Raw genomic sequence first — 2,890 nt, 5'->3', positions numbered from 1 at the left:
ATATATATATATATATATATATATCATATACACATATGTGTTATATTCCAATAAAAAACTTTTTCTTTTTTTATACATATACACTATTAAATGTTAATAATCATTATATTGAATTACTGGATCAGAAAATTGTTCAGTTCTTTTAGAACGTTTGACTTTAGTATATGATTGTATACTCAACTAATTTTTTTACTTTTATCTCTGGTATTGTAAAAGATATTGAGCATAACAAAGTATCTTTATACACCTACCATTTGATTAAAAGAAAATTATTGAGACAATGGCATATTTTTTTTAAACATTCTTTGAGAAAATTTTTTTAAATTTCTTGATCTCAAATGTATATTTTAAATCTGTTTTGATTTCTGAACCTTATATTTTATTTTTAGCTGTAATTTTGTATTTCACTGGATTTATTTAATTTCTTTGCTATCTCTAAAACTTGGGTACAGAAAAAGTTTTTTTTTTTTTTTTGCTACTACATTCACCTACACTATCTATATAACATTTTAATCACAATTTGAGTAAAAACTATGATAAAACATCAATGACTTCTTCAGTGATACTTTCCATGTGTGCCCCTGCTTTATACTTAGAATGGACTAAGTGGAGCAGGAGAACACATGAGGACGGAAAGTGTTGCTGAAGAGGTCAGATGTGTGACAAAAGATTTCCAGACAATGGACATCACTTAAAATAAGAACAGTAATAAATGAGTAAAAAGCAAATATATAGTGCGTGTGTTTATTTGGCATAAAAAGAAATCCATCCCTGAAATACAACAATATGATAAGAGAATTTTCCTTGAGAAAAAACAAAGAAAGAAAATTGAAGTAAAGGTTTTTAGGATTTTGACATATAAGAGAAAAGATTATTTTTATATTAACTGAATATTTATTAAATATCTTCATTTTGCTATAGCTTCAAGGAACATTACAGATTGGTGGTTGTCATATTGGGTTAGTCATTCTCATGAACAGGGTCAACAGAGTACTAATGGGTGAGTATATTTAAAAACATTTTCACTTTTTACTCCTTTATGTAGCAATCAATCTCTTTAGTTCTCCAACATGGGATAATCTCTCCAGTGTCAGAAGCTTGATGAAAAGCACTCACTCCACACTGTGAGATAATATACAATAACAAAGCTACCTGATTTTCTTTGGTGAATCTCTGTGCTAGATAATGAAGACTACAATGATTGATGAGACCTGTTAAATTCATGCCAGTATGGAAAAATGGATGTAAAATGATGGTGCTGATGATGAATCTAGATTATCTTATATCTTCAACATCTGTTTTCCATGCTGGCATGAGCTGGATGGCTTGACAGGAACTAGCAAGGCCAAGGGCCATACCAGGTTCCAGTCAAATAGATTTTATTTAAATTGAAAGTCAAGGTGGTTGATTGGCAGAATTATTAGAGCATTGGAAGAAATACTTTGCATTATTGGTTCTGGCTCTTTCCATTCTGAGTTCAAATCCTACTAAGGTCACTTTGCCTTTTGTCTTTCCAGTGGGTTGATAAAATAAAATGCCATTCTAGGGATTGATGTAATTAACCCTTCCCCTCAAAATTACTAGTCTTTTGCCTAAATTAGAAACAATTATTAATATTGGTTTCAAATTTTGGTACAGGCCAATAATTTCAGGGGAGTGGGGTAAGTTGATTACATCGACCCCCAGTGCTCAACTGATACATTTTTTTGTTGACCCTGAAAAGATGAAAGGAAAAGCCAACCTCAGTAAAGTTTGAACACAGAACGTAACAACAGACAAAATGATGCTGAGCAGTTTCCCTGGCATGGTAACAATTCTGCCAGCTCGCCAACTTAAAAAACAATTATTAATGTTGAAAAGTATTTTTCAATTTATTTTTACAGATGGGCAAACATTATAATTGACCAATCCAACCAGTCTATGACTAATATCACGAATGGCAAAGATAACCTGAAATTCTATCTTGGTATTTATGGTGGGCTGGCTGCTGGCAACTCTTTATTTGCACTGTGCCGTGCTTTTTCTTTTGCTTATGGTGGTATAAATGCTGCAAAAGTTATACATGAAAACCTATTAAGAACGATATTGAAGGTTTGTTATTTTTTTAATATCTTCTTCAATTGAAACATTTTTTTTTGTATTAAAATTAATATCTCACATAGAAGAATTTTAATATAAATGCTGAAAATAGTAAAATTTAAGAAAAAAAAAATTAATATTCTAAGTAATTGTAATATTTCAAGATTTTCATTTTCTTTAGCCATCAAAAACTGACTCTATTTTCAGGCACCAACTTCCTTTTTTGATGTGACACCAATCGGACGTATTCTCAACCGGTTTTCATCTGATACATTCTCAATTGATGATAGCCTGCCATTTGTATTGAATCTCCTTTTGGCTAATGTTTATAGCCTACTTGGTACATTAGTAATAATCTGCTATGGTTTGCCATGGTTCTGTGTTCTTCTTGTACCTCTTGGTTTTCTCTATTATTTTATTCAGGTAAATTATTTAAATATTTCTTGGTATGAATTCTGTTTGTAAATCAGCTTGTAAGTAAATGTGTGTTAATTCTGTAAAAAACTAGCACATTCTTTTAGTGTTTACTTCTTTTGGATCACCATACAACCACAGTAGTATTATAGGGTTAGGTCCAAGCATGGTTCTATGGTTAAGAAGACTGCTTCTCAACCATGTGGTCTTGGGTTCAATCACACTGTGCAACATTTTGGGCAAGTGTCTTCTGCTTTAGCGCCAGACTGAAACACATCATTGTGAGTGGATATGTGGAAACTGTATATAAATAGTATATATATATATCGTATATATATATATATATATATACATGTATATACATATAGTGTATATACATATCTAGTATATATATATA

At 30.9% G+C, this 2,890-nt stretch overlaps 1 protein-coding gene across 4 annotated transcripts in view; it reads left to right on the top strand.

Moving 5' to 3' along the window:
- The window catches only part of LOC106876322 (ATP-binding cassette sub-family C member 10), a 52,589-nt gene that overhangs the window by 38,339 nt on the left and 11,360 nt on the right, over positions 1 to 2,890 (top strand). For all 4 annotated transcript variants that reach the window (XM_052968042.1, XM_052968040.1, XM_014924822.2 and 1 more), the window contains exons 10-12: positions 922 to 1,000; positions 1,884 to 2,091; positions 2,287 to 2,502. In XM_052968042.1, coding sequence (XP_052824002.1) covers positions 922 to 1,000; positions 1,884 to 2,091; positions 2,287 to 2,502 — 503 coding nt within the window. The remainder of the gene's footprint in view (positions 1 to 921; positions 1,001 to 1,883; positions 2,092 to 2,286; positions 2,503 to 2,890) is intronic.

This window comes from Octopus bimaculoides, chromosome 1 (assembly GCF_001194135.2).
Source record: "Octopus bimaculoides isolate UCB-OBI-ISO-001 chromosome 1, ASM119413v2, whole genome shotgun sequence".
Classification (NCBI taxonomy): Eukaryota; Metazoa; Mollusca; class Cephalopoda; order Octopoda; family Octopodidae; genus Octopus; species Octopus bimaculoides.
The sequence above is the reverse complement of the archived record's forward strand: the minus strand, read 5'-3'. Positions and strand labels throughout refer to the sequence as shown.